Source organism: Balaenoptera physalus (assembly GCF_965194825.1).
Source record: "Balaenoptera physalus genome assembly, chromosome: 1".
In the NCBI taxonomy this organism is placed as follows: domain Eukaryota; kingdom Metazoa; phylum Chordata; class Mammalia; order Artiodactyla; family Balaenopteridae; genus Balaenoptera; species Balaenoptera physalus.
The window spans coordinates 138,754,940-138,774,171 of record NC_138882.1 but is presented as its reverse complement, the minus strand read 5'-3'; the positions used below and the strand labels follow the sequence as shown (position 1 = coordinate 138,774,171).

Sequence of the window (19,232 nt, the reverse complement as noted above, 5' to 3'; positions counted from 1 at the left end):
TACTAACTGGGTGACTGTGGGCAAGGCTACCGAATGATTTGTAACCTCAGTTTCCTCCTCTGGAAAATAGGGATAACAATGGTAGTTCCCTAATAGGGGTGTTATCAGGATTAAGAGGTAATATAGGAATAGTTCTTAGTATGCAATAAGAGGTACAAAGTTTTTGTTGTTGCTACTACTGTTTTTGTTAGCATTGGGAGACCTAGGATTGAATTTCAGCTTTACCACTTACTAGCAGAGTGAACTTGGGCTAGTGCAATAGAGATAATTATACTGAACCTGTTTATCCCCTCGATGTATAAAGAACAAAAAGCCATATTAGTGTTTGATATTTTATTTTATTGTAGGACAGACATAATAATTACTATTTCGACATTGAATTCTTTAAAAATAATCATTAATAATAATATAATAATTATAATACTTAACTGTCAATATTATCTAACTTCATGTAGTGCTTTGTCTTTCATTTGTATTTAATATTATAGTCCCCTTTTATACTATAAGCTCCATGAAGGGAGGGGTACATCTCAAACATTTCTGTGAATCCCTCAGCAACTAGCACAATGCCTACTTATTGCAGGAACTCACATTCGAATGAATCAACAAATATGCATTCAACCAACTTTCATCTCCTATGAGTCCAAGCATTATATCAAGCAACTTGAATAGATATGATAGCCACCCATGTAATACACAAAAAATTAAACATGCATGATAGAATTCATTGTTCTTATGATAAAAGAAATTTGGGGTTGGAAGGAGCCTGAAAATGTTGGTCTATCTCCTTGCTCAGTGAGGAGTACCATTTGTGGTATCTCCCTTCATTCTCTACCTCAATAACTATTCAAATTCAAAGAACCAACTTTAATTCAACAACCTTAGTAAAACTCACCCTGACAAAATAACAGCAACAAAAACAAGAAGAAGAAGATGTTTTTTCAAGTACATACCATGCTAAGGATATCCCATTTGATGTCTACCACAAACCGTTAACATAGATATTATTATCTATTGATATTTTATTTTAAAGATGAGGAAACTGAGTGACAGACAGATTAAATAGCTTGCTCCTGGTCATAGCAGATTGTAAGTGGAGGCATTGGGATTCACACCCAAGTCTATGTGACACCAGAGCCTGAGCTTCTTTTTATTAAATCAAGGAGTAGAATTTCCTGTTCTACTCATTGGACAATTAATCTTGCAGTGAAAAACCTCATAGTGCTGTCACTTGAGCTATTGTCTTAAGCAATTGTTTGTATATGTTATTGTTACTGGGTTTCCTATATGCTTGTAACTTATTTCCTGAAAGTTTACATATTTGTGTTCCCACCAGTACCTTACACATAGTAGAGACCCAGTAAATATTTGGCAGATTCACTAAAACCGCCAGTGAAGGGATACAGTTTTCAAAGCAGCTTATTTCTGTGTGAGAAAATTGTTCCTACTGTTTAAAACTCCTTAAATTCCTATAAACAACTTAAAATTATAGAATCCTAACACACAGGGATGACGTGATCTATTGCCTTCATTTTATGGTTGAGAAAACCTAAAGATAATTCACTTGCCCAAGGTCACAAAGCTATTAACTTGCAGATCCATGGCCATGAACTCTGGTCCCTAGAGTCACTGTCTGGTAATATTATTTCAGATATTTGAAAATAGTTTTGAGGCCCCTCTTAGTCATCTTAGGCCATAAGGTTTGAATTTCTCAGCATCTTAGACACTCTCCTGGTTTCAGCCCAGTTTTCCAATAATCATAGTAACAAAGACTCTCTAAGGTACTTCAGGGGAACAGAAGCATTCATTTATTACTAATAGCATTTTCACTGAGTATAATCTTTATGTAAAATAATCTGGGGGACTTCCCTGGTGGCGCGGTGGTTAAGAGTCTGCCTGCCAATGCAGGGGACACAGGTTCGATCCCTGGTCCGGGAAGATCCCACATGCCACAGAGCAACTAAGCCCGTGCACCACAACTACTAAGCCTGCACTCTAGAGCCCGCGAGCCACAACTACTGAGCCTGCGCTCTAGAGCCCGTGCTCCGCAACAAGAGAAGCCACTGCAACAAAGAAATAGCCCTGCTCACCGCAACTAGGGAAAGCCCGCGTGCAACAATGAAGACCCAACACAGCCAAAAATAAATAAATTTATTTTTAAAAATAAAATAAAATAACCTGGCATTCTTAACAATCAAAAATTTATCTGCCTTATGGTTGGGTCATCCCACTTTGTGGTAATAAAACTATATCTTAAAAAAATAATTAAAAGGAAAAGACCAACTTTTACAAAGATGGATTTAGAATAATTTCTACCTAGAAATGACCCAACATTTGGAGAATTTTTGTAGAATAATATATACTCATGGAAATGATATGTAGACCAGATAGCAATAAGGAAACTTGTGTAATAAATGAAAAAAGTAAAATAGAAGATGGCATATTAATTGCAATGTATAGGGATGTGAAGAAATTAGAATTGTAAACTGTGGATCCTTTAAGGTAAAAGGGTTCTTTGTAAAATCTTGATGTTTTTTCCTTCTCTGGCATTATTGATTAAACCCTCAATAAGGACTGTAGTGCCCAGAGGTGAATACAGCTAAGGTATAGCGTTGTTGGAAAGAGAGACAAGAGGTGAGGAAGGATAGATCTGGGCCGGACTGCATGCCTCAGTCCATTCTGACTGCTGTAACAAAATACCACTTGAGGCGTGGCTCGTAAACAACAAAAACCTATTTCTTGAGGACAAGGATTATGTTTAATTATCTCTGAATCCCCAGCACCTACCATAATGCCTGATACATAGCAGATAATAAGCCAATGTTTTTTGGTGATCAATTACTATATCCAAGATATAGAAAGACAAGGGAAGATAGAAAATGTAGACACTAGGATGAACTAGAATTAACAAGGAAAACTTTACTGAGGAGGGAAATCTCCAAAGGTAGATCTTTTCATAATCAGAGAAGAGTATGAAAGTTACTAAAGGTAAAAGATAAAAAGCATAACGCATAGTCTGTGGTGAGGTGGGGAAGAGTAAATGTGTTTTGTGTGATAAGAAGGAGAAGCAGTGAATGTGTGACATAATTAAATACTTTGTCCTTATAAAACTTTACTCTTCAGGACCACGTCTAGAGATTGTTAATGAAGACAACAATCCTAAACTTCGCTCCTTTTGGAAACCTCAGGTTGTATCAAAAACATACAGGAAAATGTTTCATTTAGACAAACAATATGGTATAAACAGTTGGGGAAAAGCATGAGCCTTATAGGATGGTAAACCGAGGTTTGAATTTTAGTTTTGCCACTTAACTAACTGTATCTTGGGCAAGTCACTTAGCTCTTTGAGCTTCAGTTTTCTTTTTGTAAAATGGGAATAATAATGCCTATCCCACAGGGCTGATGTGGGGCTTGAATGTGGTAATTCCTGTAAGGTATCCAGTGTAGTGCCTGGTATGTAGTAAATGGTCAGTAAACTGTTATTTTTAATACTGTGAATTGATGCATTGATGTGTTTGTGCTAAGTCAAGGTGGACGTTTGGGTTGTGTATGTTTGGGGACACGTACACTTGAGCCTACTTGATCTGAGGGTAATTGGACTTTTTGAAATGGAAACACCCCAGAATAGGACAATGTGTAACATGGTGCTCCATGGCTGCTTGTCTCTTTAAAATGAAGAAATGCAAACAGTTTTGAGTGTATGGGCAATTGTATAAGGTGAAGGCTCAAATAGGAAGCTAATAATTTTCTTACAAATTCCCTGCTGTACAAATTGTCATGCAAATACTGCCTTATGCTTTATGTAAAACATTGAAACCCCCTATGACTTTATTCTTCTGCTTGGATTTTTTTTTCCGTAGTAAAATACATCATTGAATTAATTTCGAGTGTGTTTGTCTGTAAACCAGCCAAATATTTCCTTTTAAATACTTGAGCTCTATGTTGAATATACAGTTATGGCTCTTAGCACATTGCTTTTTTTTTTCAGTAATTAGATTTCACCCTCTAATCCTTTAATGGGCTTTTAGTTCCACATATACTAAGATGGCTCCGATCCATATTAAATGAAGATTTTTCATTTCATGCAGGTTCTTCCAGGGGACCCAGCCCCCTAACCATGGGAGCCCAGGACACCCTCCCTGTTGCAGCAGCATTTACAGAAACGGTCAATGCCTACTTCAAAGGAGCAGATCCGAGCAAGTAAGCCTGGGGCTTGGTCCATTGTATTCTCCAAACTCTATCCAATTCAGTGGGGACACCCTACATATAATTATTTCATTCCATATCCTAAAACCAAAAAAAAAAAAAAAATCCAGTCAACAGTAACAGGTGGCATACCTAGAATTAATTTGATTAGGAATATTAATTCATTGCTTTTTAAAAAATATGCCAAAAGGTCCAGTAATCTAATCTAATACAGAAACCTCTGATTCAGTTTTGGTTTCAGGTTACAGAAAACCCAACCAACTCCATCAGCAATGTATGTATCAGTAATGTATCAGAAAATGTATTATCTCACAAAAGGAAATGTCTAGATCATGTCTTTATTGTCTTAGTCTTTCCTGGGTGGGAGTCACCCACATATAAACTGAAACAATGGTGCATTGGAATGAGAACCTAGAATAAAACCACCTTTCCATAACATGCAGATATGTAAGAGGACAAGTTATGTGTTACCCTTGTTAAGTAAGGAAAAACTAGCCAAAAAAATAATCACAGCAAAGTAAAAATTTTAGATAAAAATGTACCACTCTCTATTTACATGAGCCTGATTACACTTATATCAGTACATCTTGACAATGGACCTTACCTGAATTCACATGCTTCTCTATAAGGTGTCCCATGGATGGGGTTCAGGAAGTTTATGGATCCCCAGAAATTATATTTCATACCTAATGTGTGTGTGCGCACATGCACGTTTGTCCATAGACACTCTACAGTGTTCATCAATTTCACAAAGGGGTTCAGATTCAAAAAAAAAAGTTAAGGGCGATTATTATTCTACACTGAAAACTAAACACCTAAGTCAAACTGGTTTTCAAGTGTGTCACTAATACAATTCCAGGTCTGAATCTGATGTATAAACAAAGGACATACCTAGGTGAGGAAAGAATTGCTTTTTATTTTTTACTTGCAGGGACTAGAGCTTAGAAAACCTTGGTAGCCATGGAAATAAAGATGAGAGAAAAAATTAAATGTGCATATAGAACACTAGACTGTTTTATAAAGATTTTTGAAATAGTGATAAGTATAATTAGAACTTGGAACTCTATTTTAAGTGAAAATCTATACGACTAATTGTTAACCCTCTTTACACTTAAGAAACACTAGGGTTTTTTTTTAAGTCTAAATCTAACAATATTATGTTGGAAAACTAATATAATGAGTAACTGCACTCTGTTCTAGCCACTGAGATCTATCAATCTTCCTAAATATCCTTTTAAACAGCATTTAGGTTTTATTCTGGGCCCAGAGTTTTGCAGAGAAACAAATACTGTGGACGCTGGTGTCTTAGTTCATTTGCGCTGCTATAACAGACTGGCTTATAAATAACAGAAATTTATTTCTCAAAACTCTGGAGGCTGGAAAGTCCAAAACCAAGGCCCCGGCAGATTCGGTATCTGATGAGAGCCAGCTTCCTGGTTCATCGGAATCTTACATACTGGAAAGGGCTAAAGAACTTTGTGGGTCTCTTTTATAAAGGCACTAATCTCATTCTTGAGCGTCCTATCCTCATAACCTAATCACGTCCCAAATATCATCACATCGGGGATTAGGTTTAAATATATAAATTTTGGGAGAACGCAAGCATTCAGGCTATCACGTTCTGGTTTCTCCCACGTCTCTTCTTTTTCATCTTCAGAGCAGAAAGATCATTTGCCACGGCCATGCATCAACAGCAACTAAAAGCTCCTCATACAGAGTATGCATTTGAACTGTTAGAGAAAAGTAAGCATCATTAGCTTAGGTTGTATACAGATTTTGTATACATACATACATGTTTCTTCTGTAGACTCTTCTTTGAGTAAAGAATTTGCATGACTTTCTGTCACACCAGTTCTAAAAACTACTTATTACTGACTGACCTAGACCTTAGAAAGCTCAGGCTACCCTGAATTGCAGGTAGAAGCACACCCTAAAAAAAAATGAGTAGTCTAAAATGTGGAGAGGTGTCTATAATGGAGTGAAAAACACTAGGGATCACACGAGAATGAATGCTTTTTTGTCTGCTTACTAATTGGCTTTCATTCATTCATTTATTCATTCACTTATTCAGAGAGATCCAATTGGTAGTAAGGGTACTTCCACTTCTGGTCCCCCCTAAAATCTATTTTCAATGTAACATGTCACTCCTCAGCTCAAAATCTTCCTAACTTGTTCAAAGTTAAAACCAAATGCTTCATAATGGTCTATAAGGTTTGTCCTTCACGACCCATCCCAGTTGCCACCTCTCTGATCTTGTCTCCGTCACCCTCGTCCTTAATCACTCCCCTCTAGCCACTCTGGCTTCATGGCTGTTTTTCTTTCATCAGCCCAACCCCATCTGCACCTCAGGGTCTTTGCATTTGTTGCTCCTTCCGCCTTAGTGAAATCTTCTCGCAACTATCTGAGTGACTTGCCCCCTCACTTCCTTCATGATTCTTCAGCAGATTTATCAGAGACCTTCTATGTAAAACAGCAATTCTCCTGCCCCCTCCGCTGTCAACACTTCCTTTCTCCCTACTTCACTTTCTCTTCCTTCGTAGTTAACATACTTCCTGTTTTCTAATTAATGAACATGCTAATTAACATGTTCCATGTTTTCAGTGTCCACTGTCTGTCCCTTCCCCCACTAGAGTGTAAGCTTCATGAGAGCTGGGACTTTAAGTATTTTGTTCATTGTTATATCCTCAGTACCTAAAACAGGACCTGGCATGGAGTACCCAGTGCATATTTGCTGAACAAGTTGAGTTGAATTACTCACCTAACATTTACGGAATATCTACTATGTGGCCGCCATTGTGCTAGACAGGGATATATTGGTGGTGAAGACAGTTGATATGGAAAATAAAACTTGTACATAACTATAATGCAAAGTCCACTATAGGAGAGGTGTAGATATGGGGCAATGGGAGTTAAGAAGTCCTTAATAATAATCTTTTTTAAATCCCAAGAAGTGGTATAGCAGCCTACCAGTCCCTGTACAAGCTGGGTTCTTCTTCTTGTTTCGGTTTCCCCAGCACACTCTGACAAGTGTCTACGGAGGTCTGTACCAGTGAGCCTGGTGTCCATGACTTTAGCATTCCAGTGATGTGGTACTTGAGCCAAGTGAATATTAGTGCTTTTCCTATGCCTTCCAAATTAGCTGAGCCTTTGGTCTGTGAATGACTGCACATATTGAGTCTTTTTCCAATTACATTGCCATAAGTAGCTGTAGTGTATACTGTATATTGGTAGATGGGAGATTTAGTATATTTCATTGAAATTATGAGATCTGAAATTTATGAACAGATCATGAAGTGACATTCTTCTAAATTTAATTTCATCTCCAAGCAGTGAATCACTTTAATTGCTGTTCCTTTGTTATTCACTTTCAAAGAAACAACTCAAGTTCAAAAGTTCCATCATGGGGAGAGGTGGGGAAGAGGGTAAAGCCAAACACAGCGCCACATAGAGAAATGATGCAGAAAAAGCATGTGGGTTTGTTTTGCCTGTGGTTCTCTCTCATCCTGTATCAAAGACTTCCCCATTTGTTTTCAGACCATACATTGTAAACAAAATTCTACTACTGGTATTCTGACATCTGAGTCTTTCTCAGTAGCTCAAAGGCAGAGAACTCCTTGACTTTGCTGCCACCTGGGGGAAACACATTTCCCGTTATTAGCTCCTATTTGAACACCTCTGGTGCTAGGAACTAATTCTATAATTCCCAAGAAAACCTTAGGCTTCTCAGTTATAGTCTATCCTTCCCTTATCACCATATTTCAATTAGTTATTCAAGTGTATGTCTCCCTGCTTAAACTAGAAGTTTGCTCAAGACCACGTTTGTCCTGTTTCTCACTGCCCATTCTAGTGCGTTACACAATGCCTGGTACATTGATTAGGCAGCGAATATATAATTGTTAAATGTATGAATTTATTTTTAAAACACTTTATTGAGTTCCTAGTCTGCCCTGGGTTCTGTGTTTTGCACATTTGCTTTCCCAGAACCTAAGACACAGTACTTGCCTTCACAGTAGTAAATATGTGCAAGAAATTACAAAACAGTTTTTAAAAAAGTCTGTCCACTTGTCCAAGGAAACTAAAGAAAGGAAAAACTAAAGAGGGCTGAATGGAGAAGATATTAAGGAAAGCCTTGGAAAGGCCTGCCTTTGAACTGAGTCTTGAATATGAAAAGGAGTTTTTGCCTGGTACCCAAGTCAATAAAAGGGTAGATAAATAAAGGAAGGGAAGCAGCCTATGTGCAGAAGTGTGTATGCTTGAACAGAAAACCATGAGCTTAGTTATCAAAGCAGTAGAACTTACACTTTACAAGAGGGATGTATTTCTGATGACCTCACATAAATCAAATCCACACATTTCCTGACCAGAATTGGCCAGTGTTTCTGTTGACCAGCTAACGTGATGCTGCCTGTGGTAACAGGGAGAACCCAGTTTACAAGACACTTGACCAGTGGACTTGGAAATCTTGCCATTCTAGACGGATGTTTCATTTGCAGGGATTCATATGGTTTTAAATTTACTTCATAAAGTACCTGTGTCAATATTTCCATATTGCGGTATTTCAGATTTCCATGATTTAAACTCACATGAAATGTAGCCACATCACACACTGATAGGAACAATCATTACTGTTGAACAAAGTCTTTCCTTTAGTGAGTGAGTATAGGTTGAAAATATTAATTTTTATATAGAAAATTTCAGATCGACTTAGACACTGGATGGATTAATAAATCACCAAAGGTCTGACTCTGACAATTGAGATGCAGTTCAGAAATGTAATGTAACTGAGGAGCCTGGGTGCTTCCTCTGTTGGCTTATACTGACTACTTCTCTCATAGCCCACCCGACACTGTAAGCCCTTTGAAGGCAGGGGCTCTTTTGCTCATTTTTTTTTTTTTTTGAATTTTATTTTATTTATTTTTTATACAGCAGGTTCTTATTAGTTATCTATTTTACACATATTAGTGTATATATGTCTTTTGCTCATTTTTTAATTGCCTCCCCACTCACAACAGAAACAAACAACCCCAACTTACATAGTTAGGCGTTGATAAATGTTTATTGACTTAGTAAATTCCACCTCCTCCCCTTGCTGACTTTCTTTCAAAAGAGAAACTTTATCCTCCACGAAGACACCACTTAGAGCTCATTTTGAGCAACCTGGAAAAGAAACTGAGTAGATTCCTTACCAATTAAAAAAGCATTTGAGCAATCACTGCTAACAGTGTACTGAGTGATGGTAGGTGCTGAAGTCTAATTTAACAAGTGCTCTGACTAGTTAGTATTTTCTTCTAGAGTCGTCAAATAAAATTTTTCTTGCCCACATATTGAAAAACATTAAGAGTAGACTCAGCTTAAGGGGAAGTCCAGGCTTAGCACCAATTCATCACCAATAAATCAAGCAAGCCTTATGGATCTAAAAGACAGAGAAAGAAGACAGCAGAGTTGGCACCAAACTGGGAGATCAGCAATATTCTCCAGCAGAGATGGAGGGGCAAACTTCCAGAAACCAGAATTCTTATTCAGAGCAGTTCAGGGTTAGGGATGATATTATCTGAGTGGGAGGAGGGGGGCACATGGCAACTTTAGGAAGCTCACCTGCCCTCCACCTCTACCCCAAACCCAGCCTTACACATACAAGGCTATAGCAGTTCTTCACATAAGCTGTTTTGAATGTGTGCCAAGGACCATCTCATCTGAGCCACTTGTGCTTCATCGATCACAGTTACACAGCATACAAGGTGACTATGGGGCAAATAGAGTTTCCTATATTCAAGTGTGAGCGAAGTTTTCATTTATTAACCTCAATTTCCCTAGAAAGTACACTCCTGAACTTAAAGTTGCAGAAACGGTACAAAGGTCAATTATCCAGATGTATAGGAAAGTTATAAAGAAGTTCACTCATTTTAAATATTTACCATTTCCCAAAGAAGAATAATCTTTTTGAGATTTCTGCTTCTGGTTAAGGTGGAATAACAGGGACCAATTTACCCTTCTACCTGAAAACACTGCAGAAACAGACAAAATATATGAAACAATGATTTGCATGACACAGGACCTCAGGTGAAGGACAGTGACGCTTGAGAGGTGAGATGTGCTGTATGATTGCCCCAACTGACTTCCTGGAGAGTTTCCAGGCCATGGCATAGGGAGACCCCAGCAGACTCACAGGCGTTCGTGTCTGGGAGTTCGTGTCTGGGAGACAGGGAGGTGTCTCACCGAGGCACACTCCACTGCAAAACTGGCTGAGGAGGGTGCCCGAGGAAGCTAATGGCCTGTGGGTACCGCAGACCACCATGCACTGCAGAAGCTGGCTATGGAGAAGGTGTGCATATAATAGGAGCCTGGAGTCAGGGACCCCATCTGCATTCAAAGAGCTGGGCACTGGGACAGCCCAGCCACACGTACCTCAAGAGCCAGAGGCTGTGGAAGCTGCCAGTGTCACTGGGCACTAGCAAAGCCACATGGGTTGCAGTACCCACACTCCTGGGTGCCACGTGCCTCCTGCACTGCAGGAGCCTAGCTCTAGAAAAGCCTTGAGTACTGCAGAGGACTGCCTAGCAAGCGCACTGGAACCAGGAAGGGAAAATTCTCTTCTTCCTGCAATGTCTTTCTAGTGCCCTCTACTGACAAAAAGTAAGATAGTGCCCGTTACGTTGGCAAAGAAAAAATATATTAATGGCCCAATACTGATTCTCTCAGAGCAGACAGTAAAGGGTGAATTGGAACTCCACTGATTTTATGTAGAAATTGACACAGTGATCCTAAGTTTCATGTGGAAATACAAAGAACTTAAAATAGCCAAAACAATTTTGAAAGAGAACAGAGTTGGTAGACTAATACTACTTGATCTCAGAATAACTTTAAAGCTGCAGCAATCAAGACAGTGTGGGATTGGTGTAAAGGCGGACAAAATAGATCAATGGAACAGAATAGGGAATTTAGAAATAGGCCCACACATATATGGACAACTGAATTTCAACAAAATTACCAAGTGGATAAATTCAACAGATGGTGATAGAACAATTAGATACCCATATCCACACACTAAAAAATGAACTTGGACCCATACCTCACAGAAAATATACAGAAATTAACCAAAAATAGATCATAAAGCTAAATGTAAAACTAAAAATTAAAAACTTCTAGAATAAAACATAGGTGAAATGTTTGTGACCTTGGATTTAGCAAAGATTTCTCAGATAAGACTCCAAAAGAATAAAGTGATTAGCTACAACCCATAAAAGAATAAATTGATGAATTTAAAATTTCTGCTCTTCAAATTACTCTTAAGAGAAAGAAAAAAAACAAGCCACCAACTGGGGAAAAAAATTCTTTGCAAAGCATGTATTCGATAAATTACTTATATCCAGAATGTACCAAAAAAAACCCCAAATTAATAAGAGAACAGAAAACTCAGTTTAAAAAACTGGCAAAAAATCTGAGGAGACACTTCACCTGAGTAAATAACTGATGACAAATAAGCACGTGAAAAGGTGCTAAGATCCTTAGCCATTAGGGAAATGCAGATTAAAACAACGAGATACTGTTACTCACCTATGAGAATGACAAACTAAAAAGACAGATCCTACCAAGTGTTGGTGAGGATGGGGAGGAACTGAAACTCTCACACTCAGCTGTATTTTCCACTTCAGAAAACAGTTTGGCAGTTTCTTAAAAAGTTAAAGGTACACCTATCATGTGATCCAGTCATATATTTATCCAAGAGAAATAAGAGCATGTGCCCATACACAGGCTTGTACACACATATTCATCACAGCTTTATTTGTAATAGGCAAAAGATAGAAAGAATCCACATGTTCTTCAACAAGTGAATGAATTTTCAAAACAAACCTGTGGTATATCCATGTTCTACCCAGCAATAAAAAGACATGAACTATTGATTCACGTGCTACATGGATGAATCTGAAAATAATTATGCTGAGTGGAAAACATCAGACCAAAAAAAAAGCAAAATCACACACCTTACAATTCTGTTTATATAAAATTTTAGAAAGTCCAAACTAATATGTAATGTCAGAAAATATATTAGTAATTACCAAGGGACAGAGAGGGAAAGGATGGAGAAGGGCAGGAGAGAGGAAAACAAAAACACAGGAGGAGACTCTTAAGGACGTTAGATATCTTGATTATCTTGATTGTGTGATGGTTTCATAGATGTAGATTATGTCAAAAATGATGGAAATTTACACTATAAATAAGCACCAGTTATTATATATCGACTATACTTCAATAAAGCCCTTTTTTAAAAAGGATTATTATTCCTTCCAAATTATGATCCAACTGTGTTAACTTATATATATGACTGATTTTATAATTTCAACCAGATAGACAAGTTAATGGAATAAAGGTCTAATTAAGTGGGAAGCAGGACGTTTACGCCATGTGTCCATAAAAGAACACACTCAAGGCATCAATCACATTACTCAGAGAACTAAAATAAGTCCCAGTGAATAGTGTAATAACATTGTGCAATTTAGTATCTTCAAATATGCTGCCATCAATTCAGCAGTCAAAGAGAGAGAGAATCACCAGAATAAATTATTCTGTTTGTGAGGTGAACATACAGACTTTTCTACAGAAAGAAAAAAGCTGCACTTTTCTTCTAACGGTGCAAAAACACCTTCAACAAAACAGCCACCTTTTTTGGAGAAGTGTTAAATAAACCTTTGAGTCCTCAGGTCTTTAGAAATGAGTTAGTAGCTGAGAGTGAATTGTTAAGAGCTTACTTTTCCTCTCTCCTGCTGTGTCATATTGTTACAGAAATCTTTGCTTTTCACAACTGCTTTGATTCACAGCATGTTGACCTAGGTTTCCTCTCTTTCCTCTCACGTGTTGTGATATGCCAGATGTATCGTGAAGATTACTGGAGAAATGGTGTTGTCCTTTCCTGCCGGCATCACCAGACACTTTGCCAACAACCCATCGCCAGCTGCTTTGACCTTTCGGGTGACAAATTTCAGCAGGTTAGAACACGTCCTGCCAAATCCCCAACTTCTCTGCTGGTAAATATATTTTGCACAAATTTTTTAGAGATGTGTGTGGCTTAGCACCTTATTCTTAGATGAGAGATGTAATTTAGCGAGAGAGATACACTGTACTGAAATTACCGCTACTCAGATATGTTTATAGATTCAATACCAGAACTTTTACCAGCTGTAAAAATTGTTGGTGGCTGATTGTGTGTGTGTGCATATATGTATTTTAATGGCCAACTATCTCAAGTGGCTAAAGAGACATTTAGAGTAATGAAATCTGCATTAGTGACAATTTAGTCATTTCTGTTTTGCTTATCACTGGTAGACAATGGATGAGGATTGTGGAAAATGAGCCCAATAAAAGGAATAAAATCCATTTGTTGTATTAGCATCTTCTAAAATCAAATGACATCTGAACTGTGAGCTACTCTTCATACAAGCTTGAAAATCTCTTTGTTAAACATGTAATTTCATTGTACTGTAATAATGATTGTTTTGATGGAACTTTACATGTATGGCATCAAAGAAGCTTATGTGAATTTGTTTACATAAATACACTTCTTCACATTTCCTATTAAATCTGAATTTGATGTCTTTATCATATATATATATATATGCACACGCACGTTCACACAACACACACATATATACATGCTACTAAAAAATGATCCACTCTACAAGTTAATTATTGACAATGGATGAGACAAAAAAAGTCATTCTTGACAGTTTTGTCCATCAATAAGTCCTGATATTCCGTCCAAAATTCTCTCTCTAAAATGGCCACTTTTTCCCTGTTATTATCACTTCTTCTATCCAAATGATGACTATCATTTCCCTGGACCACAGCAACTGCTTTCCTCCTTCCCTCCCTGCCTCCAGTCTTGCCCCACTCCTACACACAATAACCAGATGACCTTTATTGAGGTAAATCAGGTTGTCCTCGCTCGTAGTCCTCTGATGGCTTCCCGTTGCATCTGTACCAGAATCCAGACTTGTTACCATTGCCTTCAAGGCCCTGAGTCATCCACTCTTGCCTGTCTGTCTGTCCTCATCTCCCACCATCCTCCTCAGAATCCTTGTAGCTCCAGTCAGACCTGCCAGTCTTGGGAACTGCTGAGTCCTTTCCCACATCAAGACTTTGTATGCTTGTTTCCTCTGCCTCCAACAGGATTTCCACCCTTCTTCACCGGACTCATACTCATCCTTCAGATCTCAGCTCCACTCAGCCTTCCCTGACCTCCCCACTCTCCTCCCCACTCCCACACTAAATCACATCGCCTTGTTATTCTCTCTCAATCTTCCCGATTCTTCCCTTTGTCCCACTTAGTAAAACTAATAATTACATATCTATTTGTTTTCTTCATCCATCCATCTCCCCCGCTAGACTGTAAAATCCATGAGGGAACAGAACACATCTATTGGTTCACCACCGTATCCTCAGTACCTTCCACTATGCCTAATAAGGACTTGAGTAGTCTTTGTTGAATGAATGAACAATTCAACTATAATTTAGAGAATTTTGTCAAGCTGGATATTTATGTAGAAATAACTAAAAGTTATTTGGAATCTGAGGACCAATACAGTCACTCTCTTTCTCTTGCCTGAATGAGACTTTTTAGCTTCCCTGATGGAAAAACAGTCACAGGTGTTTCAGGTGATGACCAAGATCACCTCCTTCTCTTTGGTCCTTGCGATGGTTTAATTGGCAAACTTGATTCCAGGCTTAAAAATACAAAAGACATGCTCACCCTTTAAATGAAAAATAAATGTGAAATGATCAAGATTGGAAATTGGCAACTTCTTATTTCAGTTTCCCTCCGTGTTTTTGATGTGCACAGCGAGCCACACAGCGAGTTAGTTTTATTTTTCTAGGTTCCTCCATCGGAAATTAGGAATTATGTGCCACCATCTCACCAGTTTGTCTGTAAATATTACTGGTGTGATAGTTATAGTTTTTGTTGCACTTTTAGGAAGTTATGTTGCCAAGCTCTTAGGCATATGTGTCAGAGTTTTATACTGATATTAATACATCAGTCTTATGAATTGAACTAAATATCAGTCTGAGAATGTTTCGTGTGACAAAACATTATATGGACCCTGAAGTTTTTTAAACAAAACAAAAACAAAAAAATTCTTATTAATTTGGACTTTATTAACTCTAAGTATTTGATGATTGTGTCAGGGCTGTGATTGGTGACCCATCAGTCCTAGAGACTGTTTGGTTTTGGTATGTAGCACCACTCCACCACCCCTGCTGCCACACCTACTTTTCAAAAGGCCATGGAACCAAGCATTATTCTCAAATGCTGTTCAAGCCTTTCTTCATCTGTTATCTTACACCCAGCCAATCTTCTCAGTTATCCTTACTGAAAGACTTATTTAGGTTAGCAGCTTGGCCCCTGGAGACATTTGGGTTTGCACTCCCTGTGACAGGGACCAAATTGAAATTTACTTCTACTTTTCCCTTATGAAAGGGATTGGCTTACAAAGGATGTTCAGGAACAATCGCTAAACCAATTGAGTCTGAAGAATTCTCAAGGCTTTATGAGTATTCAAGAATTGCATCTCTGTGCAAGCTTTTGATTGACAAACTTTTCTTGACTATTTGTTAAAGCAAGTTCTCCGAGGAATTATCATAGATATATGCCTTAGCTTATTTTGTTATTAAACATGTAATTGGGATTTTCTCAGTTATTTGGATTTACTTAGCACAAATTAATAAAATGTTGCTGGATATTAATTCCACACCTCTTTTGGTATAGTGGGAAAGTATGACCTGCAGTAAAACTGACTTGGGCTGGAATCTTGACTCTGTTACTTATTAGCTGTTCAACCTTAAGTAAATTACTTAATTTTGCTGAACCTCTATTGTTCTTAGCTCCAGCCTCCTTGTGTAGCTACCACTCTGGAAGCTCTGGGTAACTTGGATGTTTTAGATAATAACAGTTTAGACAGCACTTATCAGCATCCTTAGCTTAGCTGGGCCAGGGGCAAGGATAAGGGGCCAGGAGTCTTTTCCATTCACTTCCTCCTACCCAGAGGCACAGGATTTTCTCTGTCCTCAACAGCCTATAGCAGGCACAACAGAACCACAGGGGCCTTGCTGAGACTTGGTGCCCACGACCACTCGCTCCTAACTGACCAGAAGCAGTTTCAAGGCCCTGATGTTTTTTTTGACTCAGCTCTTGATAGGTTTGGCTTCTGGAGGCTGAACCATAGGAACTTACTTTCGACCAGCCTTTATCACTGTATCACACCCTTCTGTCTCCGTGACCTCTAATTTTCTCTTTTTATAGCATATGCTTATCTTTAAAAAGGAAGATAATTCTTCTTTTGCAGGGTAGATTTTAATGAAATAGTTTATAATGTATCTAACAGAGTGCCTAGCACATAATAGAGGCTCAAAAAATTCTAACTACTATTATTGTATTACATAGGATATTCTGAAAGTGAAATGTCAGTAAGTTACTGAGCCACTTGGGCCCCAGTTTCTTCATCATGTGGGAAGTAAGCAGGTGCTTTTCACACTCCAGCCTGATTCTTTTTGCCATTGAGACAAACATTTTCAAAAGACATGGGAGGAGTGGCCTGTGGACAGGCCGCAGAGTAACACTGACGACCCTCATAGGAATACGAAACTCCTTAATTCACCAAGACTGCACTCTCTAGTGTAACTACCATGGTTATTATCATTTAAATTCCAGGATCATCTTATAAGTGAGGTGACTTTTTATGATTTAGATGCTCTTAGATAAACTGTTGTGAATGCTAAAAAAGGAGCATGATAATTTTAGTATCACTCTTTTTCCTCAGTTGGAGATAAAGACCATGTTTACAGATATTTGTTTACACATTTGTTTACAAATGTTTGCTTACAAACATTTAAGTATTTTATATTTAAATATTTAAATATAAGTAATTTCTGAGAACCTACTGTTCAAGTAAATTCAAAAGAAAATCAATGTACTCGGCTCGTTGATTGCATTAACCGACTAATTCATAGGAAATGGTGGCGATGTAGAAAGGGCTATTAAATTTGGGTTAATAAATAATTCAGTGTTTAAAGCAACCAGTTATCATCATGATTGATTAATATTACTGGGTAATATTACTGGGTATAAATCACTGAGATTTATAGCAATACAATAATGCCTCCCAATGGGTATTAATCTATTAACATAATACCATTTAGGACTGCAATTATACTAAAACTACACTATTAATAATATAATCTCTACAAATTGTCAAAGATGGAGACAGAAATCAGATGACAATTTGCTAAGATGCTTTTTTGTGTGGTTTATGTTTGTTACAAAATGCTACTCAATCATTTTTTCTTCCCAATTGAATAGTGATAATACCCAAAATGATGCCAATGCCAAGGAATTCTGGGTAAACATGCCAAATTTGATGATTCATCTAAAGAAAGTGTCGGAACAAAAACCCCAGGCTACGTATTATAACGTGGATATGCTCAAATATCAGGTAAGCCTATTTATATGGTCAAGGTGTCTCTTTCACATTACAAATGTATATTCTAACATACCTAACATTAAATAAAAGTAGACAAAGTAACATTTCTTTCAATATTATTTAAAAGCTACAATTTATAAGAAAATAGAAACCTTAAAAGACTATTTGGAGGCTATATAGTGTCAAGAATATTCATACATATTCTTATTAGTTGAAACCTGCAAGTAAAAAATTTCATTCAAATTTAGGGAAACATGCCAAAAAATGAATTTTCAGAAAATTACATCAATTAAGATTACAAATATTGACAAAATAGTTCACTGTAATTTTGTTAAGAATATTACCGTACTAAAATCTCTTACTTTAAATGATTAAATGTAAATAATTTGGTGTTTTTTCATAATGTGATAGTCTATGAAATAAATTCTGATGAAACTTATGTTAAGAAATAATTTAATGAGAATATTTGGTACAACACATTACAGGATATGAGAACTTTCTTTCTGTGTTTAGGATTTCCCTTTACCCCAAAATATTACTGATTTAATAAATAAGCCTGTTTCAAACCAGGATTCTATAGAGCTTGAGTATCCCACTGATTCCTAGCCACTTGATCTCTTTTGAAAGTTGTACTTTAATAGAAATCAGTGCATCTCAAACATGAGTGTACTTTACAATCACCAGGGAGGTTATAAACAAATGCTGATTCTGAACTGGTGCTAATTATAGACAGACACAGATATAAATATAGATAGTTGTCTATATAAAACTCTATTTATAGATAAATAAAGATGGAGATGGGGAGGGGGGAGGGGAGAGGGATAAAGATAGAGACAGAGACAGAGACAGAGATATCTACTGGGCCCTGACACTCCCAGAGATTTTTATTTAATTGGTTCAGGATGTGACGTAGGTGTATATATTTTTACAAGTCCTCCGAATGATTATAATGCACCCTGTGGGTTGAAAACCACATGTTGTAAGGGAACCATTGAACGTGAAGTATCTATGTAATTGTACATTTCACAAAAATACAAATGAATATAATGTTTTTCTAGTAAGAATAATATCATCGACGCTTTGGACATTATAACAAAGCCTAGAAAGTAGACAGAATTCACCTATTGCAATATGAGCTTGGTTTAAAGTACGATAATGAAGGCAAGAGACTGAATTCTGGAATTAAGTCAGCTTCCTACTGTCCACTGACCTTGGGCACTTAATGTCCCTGAGCCTCAGTTTCCTCATCTGCAAATTAGGAAAAAATGATTCCTACCTAGGTATTTTATAGGCTGTGAGGAGCTAACACCCTAACACATTTCAAAGTACTTTGTGAAATGTAAGTAGCCCTAGGCCTGCCATTTTGTTTTAAAGGTGCTCTGAGGAATCCCTTTTGTTGTGGTTTAGTTGTGTTGTTGTTACTGTTTTTCAACAATGCAAGGGATTGGTTGGGAGGCATAATTAGCATTTTGTGGGATCAAATCACATCATGTTTACTTTCTGGCCACCAGTAGCACCCTCCCAGTAACTGGGACAGTCACATATCCATAAAGCACC

The 19,232-nt window shown here is 37.5% G+C and overlaps 1 protein-coding gene across 23 annotated transcripts in view; it reads left to right on the top strand.

Moving 5' to 3' along the window:
• The window catches only part of SGIP1 (SH3GL interacting endocytic adaptor 1), a 229,919-nt gene that overhangs the window by 196,597 nt on the left and 14,090 nt on the right, over positions 1-19,232 (top strand). For 22 of the 23 annotated variants that reach the window (XM_082419352.1, XM_082419353.1, XM_082419357.1 and 19 more), the window contains 3 exons: positions 4,089-4,200; positions 13,074-13,229; positions 17,555-17,687. In XM_082419352.1, coding sequence (XP_082275478.1) covers positions 4,089-4,200; positions 13,074-13,229; positions 17,555-17,687 — 401 coding nt within the window. The remainder of the gene's footprint in view (positions 1-4,088; positions 4,201-13,073; positions 13,230-17,554; positions 17,688-19,232) is intronic. The other variant, XM_082419360.1, reaches the window with a different exon arrangement.